The sequence below is a fragment of the Eptesicus fuscus genome, chromosome 1 (genome assembly GCF_027574615.1).
Source record: "Eptesicus fuscus isolate TK198812 chromosome 1, DD_ASM_mEF_20220401, whole genome shotgun sequence".
Classification (NCBI taxonomy): domain Eukaryota; kingdom Metazoa; phylum Chordata; class Mammalia; order Chiroptera; family Vespertilionidae; genus Eptesicus; species Eptesicus fuscus.
The window spans coordinates 52,177,093-52,193,866 of record NC_072473.1 but is presented as its reverse complement, the minus strand read 5'-3'; the positions used below and the strand labels follow the sequence as shown (position 1 = coordinate 52,193,866).

The 16,774-nt window shown below is 42.1% G+C and overlaps 1 protein-coding gene across 1 annotated transcript in view; it reads right to left on the bottom strand.

The window, feature by feature from the left end:
• The window catches only part of KIF4A (kinesin family member 4A), a 204,012-nt gene that overhangs the window by 113,484 nt on the left and 73,754 nt on the right, over positions 1-16,774 (bottom strand). Inside the window, exons 7-9 of the mRNA XM_008155964.3 lie at positions 14,641-14,757; positions 13,868-14,043; positions 4,798-4,859 (exon numbers count right to left, since the gene is read on the bottom strand). Coding sequence (XP_008154186.2) covers positions 4,798-4,859; positions 13,868-14,043; positions 14,641-14,757 — 355 coding nt within the window. The remainder of the gene's footprint in view (positions 1-4,797; positions 4,860-13,867; positions 14,044-14,640; positions 14,758-16,774) is intronic.

Genomic DNA, 16,774 nt, shown 5'->3' with positions numbered 1-16,774 from the left:
TTACTCATAATAGCCAAAAAGTTGAAACAACCAAAAAGTTTATCAACTGCTGAATGGATAGACAAAATATGGTCTATCCAGACAATGAAATACTATTCCGCAATAAAAAGGAATAAAGTACTGATACAACATGGATGAATCTCAAAAACATTACAGGTGAAAGAAGCCAGACAAAAATGTCCACAAACTCTATGATTCCATGTATATGATATGTTCACACTAAGCAAATCTCTAGGAACAGAAAGAAGGCTAATGGTTGGCTGGGGCTGGGAGTGGGGTGACTGCAAATAGACAGGAGGGATCATTTTGAGGTGATGGAAATGTTCTAATATTGGGTTGTGGTGATCGTTGTACAACTTGGTGAATTTACTAAGGGCCATTGAATTGCCCTAGCTGGTTTGGCTCAGAGGATAGAGCATCAGCCTGAGGACTGAAGGGTCCCAGATTTGATTCCCATCAAGGGCACATGCTTGGGTTGTGGGCTCAATCCCCAGTAAAGGGTATGCAGGAGGCAGCCAATCAATGATTCTCTCTCATTGATGTTTCTATCCCTCTCTCCCTCTCCCTTCCTCTCTGAAATAAATAAATATATATTTAAAAAAAAAATAAAAGTCATTGAATTGTACTTAAAGTGAGTGAATTTTCAGGTATACAAATTATCTCAATAAAGTTGCTAAGGAATGCAGAAGCAATAAAAAATGACTGATAAACTTTTTACTACATAAAAATTTAAAAATTTTGCATGACAAACACTATAAACAAAGTAAAAGAGAATACACTTGAAGAAAAATACACTATAGACAAAGAACTAATATTCACCAATATATAAAGAACTATTTAAATAAGGGCCAAAATTAGGGTGACTATTATGCAGCCACTATGGAAAAAAGTATGGTGGTTTAAATAAAAAGTTTTAAATAGAATTACTATATGATCCAGTTATTCTCCTTTTGGTTACATATACAAAGGAATCAAAAGCAGGGTCTTAAAGAGACATCTGCACACCTATGTTCATAGCAGCATTATTCACAATTTCCAAAAGGCACCTTGTGTCCATTGATGAATAAATGGATACACAAGAAATGGTATATACAAGATGGGGCAAAAGTAGGCATACAACTGGGGTTACGCAAAATACAAAGAATTTATTCTTAGAGTATTTATTAACTAGAGGCCCGGTGCACGAAATTCGTGCACGCGAGAGTCCCTAGGCCTGGCTGGTGATCAGGGATGATTGGGGCCTCCTTTCCCCCGGCTGTCGGCTGGGGCCTTTCTTCATTCCGCAACGCCCGCTGGTGGTCAGTGCACGTCATAGTGAGCGGTCGAACTCCAGGTCGTTTGAACTCCCGAGGGGATAATTTTCATATTAGCCTTTTATTATATAGGATTATTGTATTACTTTCCATATGAACAATTATAAACCTACTTTTGCCCCACCCTGCATATTCAATGAAAAAGGCCAGTCACAAAAAGACAAACACTGTACGATTCCACTTATATGAGATATCTAAAGTAGTCAAGTTCATAGAAACAAAAAGTAGAATGATGGTTACCAGGGGCTGAGAAGAAAGGGCACAAGGAGTTATTGTTTAATGGGTATATAATTTCAGTTTTACAAGATGAAAAAGTTCTGGAGATCTGTTTCACAACAAGGTAAATATACTTAATGCTACTCAACTGTGCACGTAAAAATGCTTAAGATAGTAAATTTTATGTTATTTACCATAATTAAAAAAGAGAAAAAAACTTACAAGAAAACTAGAAGAAAATATAGGTGAGGGTAAAGAGCATTCTATAAATACAAGCAATGGCAGGAAACTCCAAAAGAATAGATAGGGGTGGGGTGGGGAGTTGTTGTTTAATGAGTATGGAGTTTCAGTTTTGCAAGAAGCAAAAGTTCTGGAGAGTCATTGCACCACAATGTGGCTATACATAACACTTTTTAACTGTACACTTAAAAATGTTAAGACGGTAAATTTTATGTCATATATAGTCAACCTTCCTCCTATATATGGGCATTTAGATTGTTTCCAATATTTGGCAATTACAGACATGCTGCAGTGTGTATATATATTTGTGTTGTTAGTGATTTATCTTCAGGGTAGATTTTTAGAAATGGGATTGCTGGGACAAGTTAAGTGCATGTCTGGTTTTGTCAGATATTGCCATATTCCCCTCCAGAAGGGTTATACCCATTTGCATTCCCAACAGCAGTGTATGACAATGTTTGCTTTCTCCATAGCCTCGCCAATGGAATGTGGTGTCATATTTTTCAATTTTTTACTAATCTAATAGGTGAGAAATACTGTCTCAGTGTTTTTTGAATTTGTATTTCTTTAATTATGAGTGGGCTTGAGCATTTTTTAATGTTTCAGGGCTATTTTTATCTCTTTTTCTGGTGAATTGTCTATTCATGTGTCCCATTTTTCTATTGAGTTTTTTGATCCCTTGGCCCTTTTTCTAAAAATTGTGGTAAATATACAAAACAAAAAATGTACCATTTAAACTATTTTTAAGTATACAGTTCAAAATGTACACTTGAAACCTATATAATCCTATTAACCGATGTCACCCCAATAAATTTAATTTAAAAAATAAAGTGGATTTGGGGCGGGGGAAGAACTTTCACAATGTTGAGCAACCATTACCAACATCTATCCTTAAAACTTGTTTATCTTGCAAAACTGAAGTACTGTATGCACTTACAATAACTGCCCATTTCCTCCTCTCCCCAGCCCCTGGCAAACATCATTCTACTTTCATTTGATTACTGTAAGTACCTCATATGGGGGGAAATCATACAGTATTTGTCTTTTGTAACTATCTTGTTTCACTTAGCATAATGTTTTCAAGATTCATTCATGCTGTAGCATGTGTCAGAATTTCCTTCCTTTATAAGCCTAAATAATAGTCCATTGTATGAATAGACCACATTTCTTTATCCATTCATGTTGATGGACAGTGTGTTGCTTCCCTGTCTTGGCTGTTCGGAGCATGGGAGTGCAGATATCTCTTTGAGACCCTGCTTTCAATTCTTTTAGGTATATATCCAGAAGTAAAATTGCTAGATCATATGGGATTCTATTTTAAATTGTTTGAGGAAACTCCATACTCTTTCACATAGCAGTTATACCATTTTACAACCCCTCCAACAGTGCACAAAAGTTCTAATTTCTCTACATCCTCCTCACATCCTTGACAGTAATGGTTATTTCCTATTTTGTTTTGTTTTTATAGTAGTCATCCTAATGGGTGTACAGTGATCGCATCATGGTTCTGATTCACATTTCTCTGCTGAGTATATTTTTCTGTATAACTCTGCCTTAGAGCATCATATTTCACATACCTTTCACATATGCAAAATATAAACAATTAAAACCAACCAAGATGTAGAGGGGACCCAACCCAAAATGGAATAAAAAAGGTGACTGTTGGAAATACCACGTTGCCTGGATTATCTAAGCCTAAAGACAAAAAGAACTGTACATAATCTAACTCATACAAGTGTTTCTTACAGTGTATGGGCTAGCAATCCTGAAACTACTTTATGTGTATACTAGAACTGAACAAGTAAGTAAGTAGACTGCAGATAATGACAGATGGTTTCTCACTGTTGAAGAAATAAGTTTATAAATAAGGAGAGGAAGGCTAAAATGAACCCTGTAGGATTGGACTGGAATCAGAGGTATCAGTATAAAATCATGGATTTTAATATACAGGGTTGGGCAAAAGTAGGTTTACAGTTGTTTGTAAGAAAAATAATACAATAATTAATAATAATAATAAAAGAATAACCTCTATTTCATGTACTCACAACTGTAAACCTACTTTTGCCCCACCTTGTTTATATAGGTACATAGATGTAAAAATATAGATATGAGCATATGTGTATTACTATGCATACAGATATTTCCTAGCATTACTCACTGAGGGTGCCTAGAAGTAGTGACACCCCAGTAACAATGAGCACACCTATATGCCCAGATCTGGTTTCTAAACACCATTTTCCATTTTAAAAAAATACCAGGGCTCCTTGGAGATTTGGTTGATTCCAGAACTGGGGTGGCAAAAATACAAGACAGGTGTGGAACATTTTATGGAAAGGCTCAAAAAGTTGAGGATATTTTAAAGAAGACAAGAGCCACCCTAAAGGAGCTCCTAGTGGACAAAACATGAACAATTTGAGCAATAAAACAAATAATAAATATCAATGAGACTATATGGATATAAATAAGAAATCAAGTAAATAAACGGGAGAGAAGTGACAGCTCTTTCTCATAGAATTCCAATTAATACATTTCTAAGGCCAACCCTAGCCAGTTTGTCTCAGTGCACAGAGCATCGGCCTGCAGATTGAAGGGTCCCGGGTTCAATTCTGGTCAAGGGCACATAGATCGGTTGAAGGCTCGATCCCCTGTACCAGTCAGGGTGTGTGCAGGAGGCAACCAATCGATGTGTCTCTCTTACATAGATGTGTCTGTTCCACATTGATGTTTATCTCTGCCTCTCCCCGTCCCTTCCACTCTTTCTAAAAATCAATGGAAAAATATCCTCGGGTGAGGAATAATTAACTAACTAACTAAATAAGTAAATTCCTGAGGCCAGAACCTATGTTCTTCCTATTACATCAGGCTTACTCAAAGCTAACTAGTTAAGTCCAAAACAGTCAGCAGGTTTGGTAAGATCCCAACCTTGACATCAGTGTTACTAGAAACTTTAATATATCAGGGGAAAACAACCATCAGGAGAAATAGCCTTTGCTAGATTTTACATTTAAAATTAATATATGACTCTTACTTTATAGATCCAGGCAAGGTACCTCCATGGGCTTGTAGCAACAAGACCTGTAGCTGCTGTACCTGGGAAATGCAAAGGAAAATAGTCACCAATCAAAAGCTATTCATCCCTTTATCAGTGAAATTACTGCAAGAACCGTCACATAATTGTATTCAATACATAGGAAATCTAAGTCACTATCTTAGGTATTACAGAAAGCATCAGGGTTGATGATTCAATGATTAAAGGACAATCAGCATTACATGAATAACTAGTATTTAGAAGATAAGCTGTCCCTTTCACCTAAGTCTCTTAATGACTTTAATTGAGACTCTTTTTTATTATTAAACTAGAGGCCCAGCCTGCGAAATGGCGCGAGACCCAGACCCACCTCGCCACGGAACCCATCACTGCACCTCCTGGTGACCGGTCATTTCGTTGTTATGGCCACAGGCCTTTTAAAATATAGATTTATTGGGGTGATATTGATCAACATGAACATACAGGTTTCAGATGTGTGGATTTTTATTTTTTGTATTAAATTTATTGAGGTGACATTGGTCAACATGAACATATAGTATTGAGCCTTGATTTAAAAAATAAAAAACCAAACCCAGCCCTGTGCTAAGCAATGTGAAGGGGAATATGAGAATAAACTCTTGTGGTTTATTCTCAATTTTACAATCTAGTTAATGAAGACAAGCCTAAGGCCTGAAATAGTAGTAGGAAATAATAAAAGACAGAAGATGCTAAGTCATCAAGTATAAACTAGAGGCCCGGTGCATGAAATTCGTGCACAGGGGCGGGGGGGTGTCCCTCAGCCCAGCTTTCACGCTCTCCAATCTGGGACCCCTCGAGGGATGTCCCACTGCCTGTTTAGGCCCGATCCCACCAGACATCCCTTTGACAATCCAGGACTGCTGGCTCCCAACTGCTCGCCTGCCTGCCTTCCTGATTGCCCCTAACCGCTTCTGCCTGCCAGCCTGATCACCCCCTAACCACTCCCATGCCAGCCTATGCCAGCCTGATTGATGTCTAACTGCTCCCCTGCCAGCCTGTTTGCCCCCAACTTCCCTCCTCTGCTGGCTTGGTCACCCCTAACTGCCCTCTTCAGGGTTGATCGCCTCCAACTGCCTTCCCTTGCAGGCCTGGTCCCTCCCAACTGCCTTCCCCTGCTGGCCATCTTGTGGTGGCCATCTTGTGTCCACATGGGGGCAGGATCTTTGACCACATAGGGGCAGCTATCTTGATCTTGTGTGTTGGAGTGATGATCAGTCTGCATATTACTCTTTTATTAGATAGGATAGAGGCCTGGTGCAAGGGTGGGGACCAGCTGGTTTGCCCTGAAGGGTGACCTGGATCAGGGTGGGGTTCCCTTGGGGCGTGGAGAGGCCTGGGCGAGGGGCCTGTGGTGGTTTGCAGGCCAGCCACGCCCCTGGCGACCCAAGCAAAGGCCCTGGTATCTGGAATTTATTTACCTTCTACAATTGAAACTTTGTAGCCTGGAGTGGAGACAAGCCTCCTGCTCGCTCCGTGGCCAGCAGCCGTTTCTGTTTGGATTTGTTTACCTTCTATAATTGAAACTTTGTATCCTTGAGTGGAGGCTTGGGCCCGTCAGAGTGTGTGGAAAGCTTGGCTTCCTCTGTTGCCGGGGAAACCCAAGCCTCCCTCCTGGTAGCCATCTTGGTTGGGGTTAATTTGCATACTCGCCCTGATTGGCTGGTGGGCGTGGTTTGGCTGGTGGGTGTGGTTTATGTAGCAGAGTGATGGTTAATTTGCATATTACTTTTTTATTAGAGAGGATACTTTAGGGTTCTGGGAAGTGGCAAGTGAATGGAATCCTAAAACAATCAAAAGGAGGATTCATAGGGATGTGTAACCATCCTCTCCCATTCCCTTGTATGATAGAAGAGGAGCTGTTCTGTCTCCTACAACCAGTCTCCTCACTTATAATTTGGATCCCAACTCTTCTTGCCTCCTGATGAATCTTCCTCTATTCGTTATCCCTTCTCTCTTCTCCATCTTTGACTTTTCCCTTTTTTCAGGATACTTCCTATTAAGATGAAAACATGTTCAAATCTCACCTATCTTAAAAGTATGCTTCCCAATCCCACTACCTTTTGCCCTATTTCTCTCCTTCACAAACTTTGAAAGAATAGTTTATACCCATTGCCTCCATTTCCTTTTGCTCTTTTCTCTCACTTGCTCCTCAACCTCAATATTGATTTCTGCTCACAGTATTCTACTGAAATAACTCTTGCTAAGGTCACCAATGATCTGCATACCACTACATCCCATGGTAATTTTTCAGTCTTCAGTTTACTTGACTATTTGGTAGTATTTGGCTTAACAGACAGCATACTTTCCTGCTTTTCCTTTTATTCCTCCAGCTGATCTTCTAAGTCTCTTTCTTGGCTCATCTTTGCTCCAACTGTCCTTTAAATGGTAAAGTTCCTCAAAGCCCAGTATCATGCTATTCACTTTATACTCTCTTTTTAAAGTCCCAACTCTGCCTATGGCTTCAATTACCATCTACAAACTAGTGACTGCCCAAATATATCCAATACACAGATCTTTCTGAATTTAGACCCATATATTCAACTATGTACTTAATATTCCACTTAGTTGTCTCCTATATCCAAACCTGGCCCTTCTCCAGTGAGCTCCTGCTCAGGGAATACGCAGCTTCACACACTGGAAATCTGGGTGCTGTACCTTCATCCCTTTAACTAATCTACTGGTCACTTCTTTTTATCACCACTACCACCCTAAATGTAGCCACCATTATCCTCACTTGGATCACTGTAGTTAGTAACTTCTCAGGCGGTCTCTAGGAACCTACTCTTCCTCCATTACAATCCATTTCCACACAGTGGCCAGACCATCTTTTAAAAATGTAAATTATCAAGAGAAACCAAGATGGCGGCATAAGGTAAACACCTGTACTGCTGCCTCGCACAACAATTTTAAAACTGCAACTGGAAGACAGAGCGGACATCGTCCAGAACTACCGGAAAGCTGGCTGAGTGGAAATTCTACAACTAGAAGGAAAGTGAAAAGGACACTGAGACTCAGAAGCTGTGGAGGTGCAGAGACCCGTGCGTGCGGAAAGGGCGAGTGACTGAATACACGGCTTGCTTAATCGCGGCAGCGCTCAGAGTCTCGTGGCGGCACTCGGAGACTCACGGTGCACAGAGAAGGTGGGCAGTAAATGCGCAGCTAGCTTTCTTGTTCGGGAGGAAAACAAAACCTCCCACTGCACTGAAATCCAGCTCCGGGTGAGACTTTGGGTACCAGACTCATTCGGGAAGAAACTGGACGGTCTGGCAGCAGGCGAAACTTGACAGCAGCCTTCTCTCAGAGGTGTGTGCAGCCATTGCTGCGGGGCAATGAGACATAGGCCCTCTTAGGGCGGGGCTGACGGGAAACCAAGGCTGTCTGCTCCACCATCCCATCCAAGCTGAGAACAGAGGCCCTCCCAGTGGCTAGCTTTCTCCTTTGGGAGGGAAGCAAAACCTCCCCATTCTACTGAAATCCAGTTCCGGATGAGACTTTGGGTACCAGACTCATTCAGGGAGAAACTGGACTGTCTGGTAGCGGGCGAAACTCGAGAGCAGCCTTCTCTCAGGTGCGCAGCCATTGCTGCGGGGCACTGAGACACAGGGCCCTTTTAGGGCGGGGCTGAAGGGAAACCAAGGCTGTCTGCTCCACCCTGAGACTCCGCCCCATCCAAGCTGGGCACAGAAGCCCTCCCAGCGGAGATACTGCTGATCCTCACAGCCAATTGGCCTGGAGGTGAACTCCCCTCAGTGATACCAACAACAATCAAGGCTTAAATACAACAAGACTGCACACACAGCCCATAAAGGGGTGCACCAAGAGTGTCCACCTCAGGTAACTGGAGAGGCTGAGCCACTGGGCCCTGTAGGACACCTAGCACACAAAGCAACTCCATCAACTCAGGGAAGCAGCTAAAATGCGGAGACAAAGAGGCAGGCCACAATTGAAGGAAATGGAGGAAAGCAAAAGACTGGATATAGAATTCAAAACCATGGTTAAAAGGTTTTTCAATAATTTCCTGGAAAAGGCTGATAAATTTAACAAGACCCTCGAGGATATGAAAAAGGATCAACTAGAAATTAAGCATACACTGACTGAAATAAAAAATTATACAGAGATCTAACAGCAGACTAGAGGATTGCAAGAATCAAGTCAAAAGATTTGGAATACCAAGAAGCAGAAAACACTCCTCCAGAAAAGAAAAAAGAATCCAAAAAGTTGAAGATAGTGTAAGAAGCCTCTGTGACAACTTCAAGCGTACCAACAACAGAATTATGGGGGTCCCAGAAGAAGAGAGAGGGCAAGATACTGAAAACCTATTTGAAGAAATAGTGACAGAAAACTTCCCCCACCTGGTGAAAGAAATAGACTTACAAGTCCAGGAAGCACACAGAACCCCAAACAAAAGGAATCCAAAGAGGATCACACCAAGACACATCATAATTAAAATTCTAAGAGCAAAAGACAAAGAGAGAATATTAAAAGCAGCAAGAGAAAAACAGTTAGTTACCTACAAGGGAGCACCCATACGATTGTCAGCTGATTTCTCAACAGAAACTATGCAGGCCAGACAGGAATGGCAAGAAATATTCAAAGTCATGAATAGCAAGAAACTACAACCAAGATTACTCCACCCAGCAAAGCTATCATTCAGAATTGAAGGTCAGATAAAGAGCTTCACAAATAAGAAAAAGCTAAAGGAGTTCATCACCGCCAAACCAGAATTATATGAAATGCTGAAAGGTATACTTTAACCCTTTGCACTCGCTTGCTTTTTTCTCGATTCCTTTATTCTACTCGGGATTTAATTTTTTAAATACCCCAGATTTTACAAAGCGCAGCAGTAGAATAAAAAATTGGAGTTTCTTTTCATACAAACTTATTTATTTGGATTTTTTTATATTTCAAATACATATGAGCTGCTACCTATGCTAACTGTGTCCGAGTCACACTCGACATCCGAGTGCAAAAGGTTAAGAAGAGGAAGAAGAAGAAAAAGTTAAAGATAAAAATTATGAACAAATATGTATCTATCAACAAGTGAATCTAAAAACCAAGGGAATAAAAAATCTGATGAACAGTATTAACTGGTGAATATAATAGAATCAGGGGCATAGAAGAGAGTGGACTGACAATTCTCGGGGGAAAAGAGGAGTGGGGGGTGTGGGAAGAGACTGAACAAAAAGTGTATACCTATGGATGAGTGTATACCTATGGAGGGGTAAGGGAAGAGGGTGGGGTAGGAACCGGGTGGAGGGGAGCTATGGGGAGAAAAAGAGGAACAATTGTAATAATCTGAACAATAAAGATTTATTAAATTTATAAAAAGTAAATTATCAATAATTTTTAACACAGTCCATGAGGCTTTGATCAGGACTCTACTTTTTCTCTAGTCTAATACTGGAATACTCTTTCCATGCTATCTCCACTCTAGCCACATTAGCATTATTTGATTTCTTCAAATGCACTATACTTCTTCCTCACTTAAGACCTTTGTAGACTTGTAATATACCTGGTACTGTTCTAAGTTCTTTACATGTATTAACTCAACCCCCACAAAAATTCTATGAAGCGGGTACAATAGTAATTTCCTTTTTATAGATAGGGAAAATAAAAAACAAAGAACTTGCTCAAGGTACATAGCCAGGATTTGAACCTGGGCAATCTGGCTGCAGTGTCACTGCTTTTAATCACTGTACTTTGCTACACATCCTATTTCTTTTCCCTGGAATCCTCTTCCTTCTTTTCTGCATAGATAATCCCTATTCAATCCCTTAAACCTCAGCTCAAATGTTGCTTCCTCAGGACGTCTTCTCAGATTAGATATATAACAGAAGATCCTATTCTATACTTTCACAGCACACTAGCCCAGTTTATAAGGATGTGTTGGTATGATTATCCTATATAATAAGAGGCTAATATGCAAATCGACCAAATAGCAGAACAACAGGTCACTATGATGCACACTGACCACCAGGGGAATACGCTCAACGCAAGAGCTGCCCCGTGGTGGTCAGTGTGCTTCCACAGGGGGCACACCGCTCAACAGAAGCCCTGAGCCGGGCTCAAGGCTGGTGAGCACAGCCACGGTGGTGGGAGCCTCTCCCTCCTCTGAGGCAGCACTAAGGATATCTGACTGTGGGCTTAGGACATCCCCGGAGGGCTCCTGGACTACAAGAGGGCAAAGGCTGGGCTGAGGGACTCTCCCTGAGTATACAAATTTCATGCACTGGGCCTCTAGTAGTTTGTAAGGATATGTTGGTATGATTATAGTTTATAAGGATATGTTGGTATGATTATGTATTTAGTGTCTATTTCTCCTAATAAGTTCCATGAAGGCAGCAACTGTGACTGCTTTGCTCAACAATGTATCCTAGCACAGTACCTGATACATAATAGTGTTCAATAAACATTTATTGTTGGGTCTTGACCACCCACCAAGACCCAGTTAGGAACTTATGATCTATCACAACATCCCTTTTTTCATCCACAATGTAAACTTGTCAGGGATCCATAATCCTGAGTAGTGGGATCAAACCTGGGAATCGACATTGGCAATGCATTCGGGGTAAAATCTTCAGCATCCAGCACCATGAAGGAGTTAAATGAATAGTTAAGTACTACATGGAAAAAGACGGAATTTCTTAATTCCCTGTCCAATGTGCTTTCTTTTTAAGAGGAAGAAGAAGAAAAAGGTAAAGATAAAAATTATGAACAACAAACACATATCTATCAACAAGTGAATCTAAAAATCAAGTGAATAAAAAAATATTATGAACAGAATAAACTGGTGAATATAATAGAATCAGGGGCATAGAAAGGGAGTAGACTGACAATTCTCGAGGGGAAAAGGGTGTGGGGGGTGCGGGAAGAGACTGGACAAAAATTGTACACCTATGGATGAGGACAGTGGGGGGCGGGAGGTAAGGGCAGAGGGTGGGGTGGGAACCGGGTGGAGGGGAGCTATGGGGGGAAAAAAAGAGGAACAACTATAATAATCTGAACAATAAAGATTTATTTTTTTAAAAAAAGAGAGGAGACAGTAAATAAGCAAGCAAACAAATAAGAATGGCTTAATCTAATCTTCCTGCAACCCCTTAGTTGAAAGTGATAAATACTTTATCTCTTGGGAACTTGTGACACTCCAATACGATATGCATATCAGTGCTTTGTCATATAAATGCCTGATGTCAAGGTATCAAATGACTTGGCCAATATAACATAGCAGTCTGCAACAAATGTTTAGCACTTAATTATATAATTGCCTTAAAAATTTATTAGCTACTCTGGAAGGGCATCCTGTACAGATTTCCCTAATTTCATCTTTGAATTGGACAATTGTGAATCCTTTCTAAGTGGCCTCTATGACTCTATGGCTTAGACTTGTAGGGCCCCTTTATATTAGAGACTAGAGGCCTGGTGCACGAAATTTGTGCACTGGAGGGGGGAGGATGTCCCTCAGCACAGCCTGCATCCTCTCCAATCTGGGATCCCTCTCATAATCCGGGACTGCTGGCTCCCAACCACTCGCAAAAAAACACACAAACATTTATTGTTGGAACACATAAATGACTAAGAAGAAGAGCATTTTGGGCAATAAGCACACACATGAAAGAAAATAGAGGGAAAGATCTGAGTGTGTGGTATTTTATAATTTAGATGATACTGTGAACAGGTAAATTACATGTATTTCCTATAGTGACTCCCTGGGAGGGAAGGAGATAAACGAGGAGAAGGGGAGAGAAGAAGAGAGACTACCTGAATAGTAGTTGTTATCACTGAGAAGGAAGGCCAGAGGCGGAGTGAGCTCTGGACAGTTGGCAAAACACTGAGAAGATAAAGTCATCAGGATGAAAAATCCTCAATTTATCTTCTCCCTCTAAATTAGTGTCACTGTATTATTCCTATCTTAACCCTTTTCTTCTAGTCTTAGGGCAGGTGATACCTCTAAATTAGTGTCACTGTATTATTCCTACCTTAACCTCTTTTCTTCTACTCTTGGGGCAAATTGCAAGTCCCTTGTCTAAAGCAAATCCATCTTTATTTTTTCTCAGAACCTCAACTACTCAGACGACCCCCTATCAACTAGTCCCAATTATCAGTTTCAATCTCTCCCAATTGGTTCTTTCACTTGTTTAAGTTTCTTCCATATTTTAAAAACAAACAAACCTACATCCCTTGACCCTTGATTACTGCCTCTTGTCTTCTTGTATCTTGCCTTCTTTCAAGAAGAGCCTATCAGCTTCTATCACTTCCTTATCTAGTATTCACTATTTATTGGACAGCATTTTGCTCTTTTATTAAGCAACTCTATTTAGATATCCCCTCAATCCCTTCAAATTCAAACAACACAAACTGAGTTTCATCATTTTCTACCTGACACTGTTTTTCTAGCCTATATTCCCTGACTTAATCACTGGTACTAACATTTATTATTGTGTCCAAGCAAGAAACCTGAAAATTAACCTTGATTATCCTCTCCCGCCCTTCCACATCAAATTTGTTACTAAGTAAGCCTATACATCCTACTGTACTTCCTTATTTGTTTGTTTTTCTAATTTGTCCCCTTCTCTCCACCTCTATTGCTATTGTCTTTAGTTCAGGCCTGAGCTATTATAACAGCCTAATTTCTTTTCCTATTTCTAGTCATGCCCCCCCAAAATCCACTTTCTTGAGACTTGTTAGAGTGATCTGCCTCTTCCAATGGCTTCCCAAAGCTTTCAGGTTGAATTCCAAATTCTTTACAAGTCATGTGAGGACCTTCAGGATCTGATCTGATTCCTGCCTACCTTTCATCTTATCTCTTAATGTTCACTTCTTTATCAGTAAAATCTCCAATGCCCCCCCCCCATCTTAAATGTGACAACAACCATATTAATAGAAATTATTAACATGGTAATAATTCCCCAACAAATATGCTTAACCAATATGTCTAAATTTCTGATAAAGGAGAAACTGAGAAAGAGAAGAAGCTCTATCATTCCATTCACATTCTTATAATTTTTCTCATCAAATTGCAAGTCCCTTATACCTGTTGCTTCAGATGATTAAGTTCAGCTGTCCGGGGATCAATATTAACAATAGGTTTGTTCTTGATTTTTCTTGCTCTGTCAGCATAGCGAAGGGTATTTAATGTTTCTTCTAGATTAGAGTCAGCAGGACTCACACAGGCTATCATAAGAGTGTGGCTATTACCTCCTAGAGAATCTGAAAAGGAAATGAAATCAAACAAGTAAAATGCAAGCAAAGCTGTCTATATGGGCTGGTGACTTCAAAACCAGAGCTGTAACAACAACAAAATGAGTATCTACCCATTTCCTATTTGTGACAATATAAAAACACAAAGATGTTTGATGTATAAAATAATAATAGCTTAAAATCCTATTGGATGTGTCCTCATGTGATTTCAGCAGTTAATCATGTTAAAACAACTGGGGGCTGGCCTAAGTCAGTCAGGAGCCACTATAGAGATTAAACATTCCTAGGATGTCCCCACTAGGTGGGTTTTAACTCTTCAGGGAATTCTGCTTATCAGCACTAATTAAGAAATAGTAACCAAATTCATTTTCAAATACAAAGTATAAGTACAGTTGGCATTCTGCAGACTTCTTGGCTCTCAAACCATATATGAAGATATCTTCCAATTATCTTACAAGTCTGCTTGCCAACAGGTCTCTCTCCTATTTATCAATTAGACAGCTCTGTATGTGACAGTCCAAAAATCTGGCTTTTTACCTGTTCCATTTCTGCTTTCTCAGCACTATCATAATTACTCTCTTATTTTTAGAGGCACTTTGTGCTTACCTTGAAGCAGTCGAGTCAACTTGGAATCTCTATAGGGCACAAAGCCACCCTTTTTGTCATCTCCAAGAGCACTGATCACATTCCCCAAGCATAGGAGGCCTCGGTTAATATTAATACCTAATAGCATGAAACAAAATTTAAATTGCTTGGTAAAGCATCGAACTTATAACTTACATTTATCCTAAGAAAGGTAAAACAAATAAATACCCCATAGAAATATTCACTCATCAATCTTAAGGAAACTTCTCAATCCTGTTCACTTTTCTTAGAGTGCCTGCCTCTTTAAATAAAATGCAAAGGACAAAGGTCCAAATATTAGATATACACAATTGAGTCTGTTGCCACTTCTCATACTTTCCCATGGAAACAAAGCAGACAGACAGATAACTATCACTATGTCAACAATCATTTGCATAGTTACTTTCTATATCCATTATCACACATAATCCTTAAATTAATTCCCTGAAATTAGAAGAAAAGCTATTTTTTATCATCTTATTATCATTACTAAAGTGCCTGCAGAGGGATGATAATGAGGAAGAGAGTGATAACAGCTAAGTTTATACAGTGTTTAATATAAGCCAGACACTGCTTTAGGTACTTCATATAGGGGTGGGCAAAAGTAGGTTTACAGTTGTTTGTATGAAAAATAGTACAATAATCCTATATAATAAAGAGGTAATATGCAAATTGACCATCATGCCAACACACAAGATGGCTGCCGCCATGTGGACACAAGATGGCTGGCAGAGGAGAGCAGTTGTGGCGATCAGGCCAGCAGGGGAGGGCAGTTAGGGGCGACCAGGCCTGCAGGGAAGGGTGGTTAGGGGCAACCAGGCCAGCAGAGGACGGCAGTTAGGGGTGACCAGGCCTGTAGGAGAGGGCAGTTGGGGGGGGGACCAGGCCTGCAGGAGAGAGCAGTTGGGGGGGACCAGGCCTGCAGGAGAGGGCAGTTGGGGGCGACCAGGGCTGCAGGGGAGGATAGTTAGGGGCGAACAGACCTACAGGGGAGGGCAGTTGGGAATAACCAGGCCGGCAGGGGAGGGCAGTTAGGGGCGACCAGGCTGGCAACCGGGCCCGCAGGGGAGAGCAGTTAGGGACGAACAGGCCTGCAGGAGAGGGCAGTTAGCGGTGACCAGGCCAGCAGGGGAGGGTAATTAGGGGCAATCAGGTTGGCAGGGGAGGGCAGTTAGGGGTGACCAGGCCAGCAGGGTAGGGTAGTTGGGGGCAACCAGGCCTGCAGGGGAGTACAGTTAGGGGCAACCAGGCTGGCAGGGGAGGGCAGTTAAGGGTGACCAGGCCAGCAGGGGAGGGCAGTTTGGGGTAAACCAGGCTGGCAGGGGAGGGCAGTTAAGGGTGACCAGACCAGTAGGAGAGGGCAGTGGGGGGAGACTAGGCCTGCAGGGGAGGGCAGTTAGGGGCGACCAGGCCTACAGGAGAGGGCAGTTTGGGGGAACTAGACCTGCAGGGGAGGGCAGTTAGGGGCAACCAGGCCAGCAGGGGAGGGCAGTTAGGGGCAACCAGGCTGGCAAGGGAGGCAGTTAGGAGTGACCAGTCCAGCAGGGGAGGGCAGTTGGGGATGATCAGGCCTGCAGGAGAGGGCAGTTAGGGGGGCCCAGGCTGGCAGGGGAGGGCAGTTAGGGGCAATTGGGGTGGCAGGGGAGGGCAGTAAGGGGCGACAAAGCTGGCAATGGAAGGAAGTTAGGGGTGACGGGGCCAGCAGGGGAGGGTAGTTGGAGACAACCAGGCCTGCAGGAGAGGGCAGTTGGGGGTGACCCGGACTGCAGGGGAGGGCAGTTGGGGGCGACCAGGCCTGCAAGGGAGGACAGTTAGGGGAGACCAGGCTGGCAGAGGAGGGCAGTTAGGGGCAAATGAGCCGGCAGGGGAGGGCAGTTAGAGGGGACCAGGTTGGCAAGTGAGGGAAGTTAGGGGTGACTGGGCCAGCAGGTGAGGGCAGTTGGGGGCGACGAGGCCTGCAGGGGAGGACAGTTAGGGGTGACCAGGCCTGCAGGGGAGGGTAGTTGGGGGCGAGCAGGCCTGCAGAGGAGGACAGTTAGGGGCAACCAGGCCGGCAGGGGAGGGCAGTTAAGGGTGACTAGGCCAGCATGGGAGCAGTTAGGCATAGATCAGGCTG